The sequence below is a fragment of the Octopus sinensis genome, linkage group LG18, assembly GCF_006345805.1.
Source record: "Octopus sinensis linkage group LG18, ASM634580v1, whole genome shotgun sequence".
NCBI lineage: Eukaryota > Metazoa > Mollusca > Cephalopoda > Octopoda > Octopodidae > Octopus > Octopus sinensis.
Genome location: NC_043014.1, coordinates 8,786,960 through 8,788,023, shown reverse-complemented (window position 1 = coordinate 8,788,023; position 1,064 = coordinate 8,786,960). Strand labels below are relative to the sequence as shown.

General features: G+C 32.2%; 1 protein-coding gene across 2 annotated transcripts in view; it reads left to right on the top strand.

Annotated features, from left to right (window-relative positions):
- Positions 1 to 409: 409 nt before the first annotated feature.
- Positions 410 to 1,064, top strand: part of LOC115221326 (enhancer of filamentation 1) — a 66,755-nt gene continuing 66,100 nt past the window's right edge. The window contains exon 1 of one of the 2 annotated variants that reach the window (XM_036510706.1): positions 410 to 864. In XM_036510706.1, coding sequence (XP_036366599.1) covers positions 757 to 864 — 108 coding nt within the window. In that variant the 5' untranslated portion in view covers positions 410 to 756. The remainder of the gene's footprint in view (positions 865 to 1,064) is intronic. The other variant, XM_029791497.2, reaches the window with a different exon arrangement.

The window sequence follows — 1,064 nt, the reverse complement described above, 5'->3', positions numbered from 1 at the left end:
CTCCATCAACATTGTGTCATTTGTCAACGGAGGAGTCACGGAAAACTACTGTATTGGATTAAATATTACCTAACAGGGAGAGATAAATATATTTATTTGATAATATTATAATATAGATATATATATATATATATATATATATTATTATATGTATATATAAATAATTTATTTATTCACCATGGAGTCTTTACTTCATCACCGTTTGCTTTGCGGAAACTCGTTAACGTGAGATACATATAATATATATATATATATTAATATATATATATATATATATATATATATATATATATATAAATATATATAATTCCTTTTCTCCCCTTACGTATAAAACACGCACATCGTTCCCCTAAATACCAAATACAAATATATACATATATACATACACTCACACACGTTTTTCTTGAAGATATACATATGCATACGCACACACACACATACACACAGAAATCCTATACAAACAATATATTATATATGTATATATAATATCATATACATACATAGATACACCCACACAAATTTGGTTACTTGTACAGATTTGTCTCGCCTCACCTTGTAACCACTTCACCGACACCCCAAAGTTCCCTCCCTCACAGGGCCGTGGTGCTTGTTCATTGTTATCATTACCCTTTTATTATTATTATTATTATTATTATTATTATTATTATTTTCTTTTCACCTATCCCACCTCTGTCCCTCACACACACACACACACACTCACACACACAGAGAGTCACGCACCTTTCTTTTTAAATCATGGAAGAGCCCGCTGGTTCTAATTTAAACAGCAGAGAGCCAAGCCTGGATGTTTTGCTGGAGCTTACACAACTTACACAAGCCGACTCAGAAAGTTTGCCAGACGGGGTAAGATGACACGTTTTGCTGCTATTTTTAGAATAAAGTAAGCCTTTTTCTTGAAGCAGAGTGGAACACCCAACAGATGTTTTTATCTAAGGATCTCCTGCATATCTGTGTATATATTTATATGTTAGTGTGAGGAAAGGGTGTGTGTGTGTGTGTGTATATATATATATATATATACACACACACGCACAAATATGCAT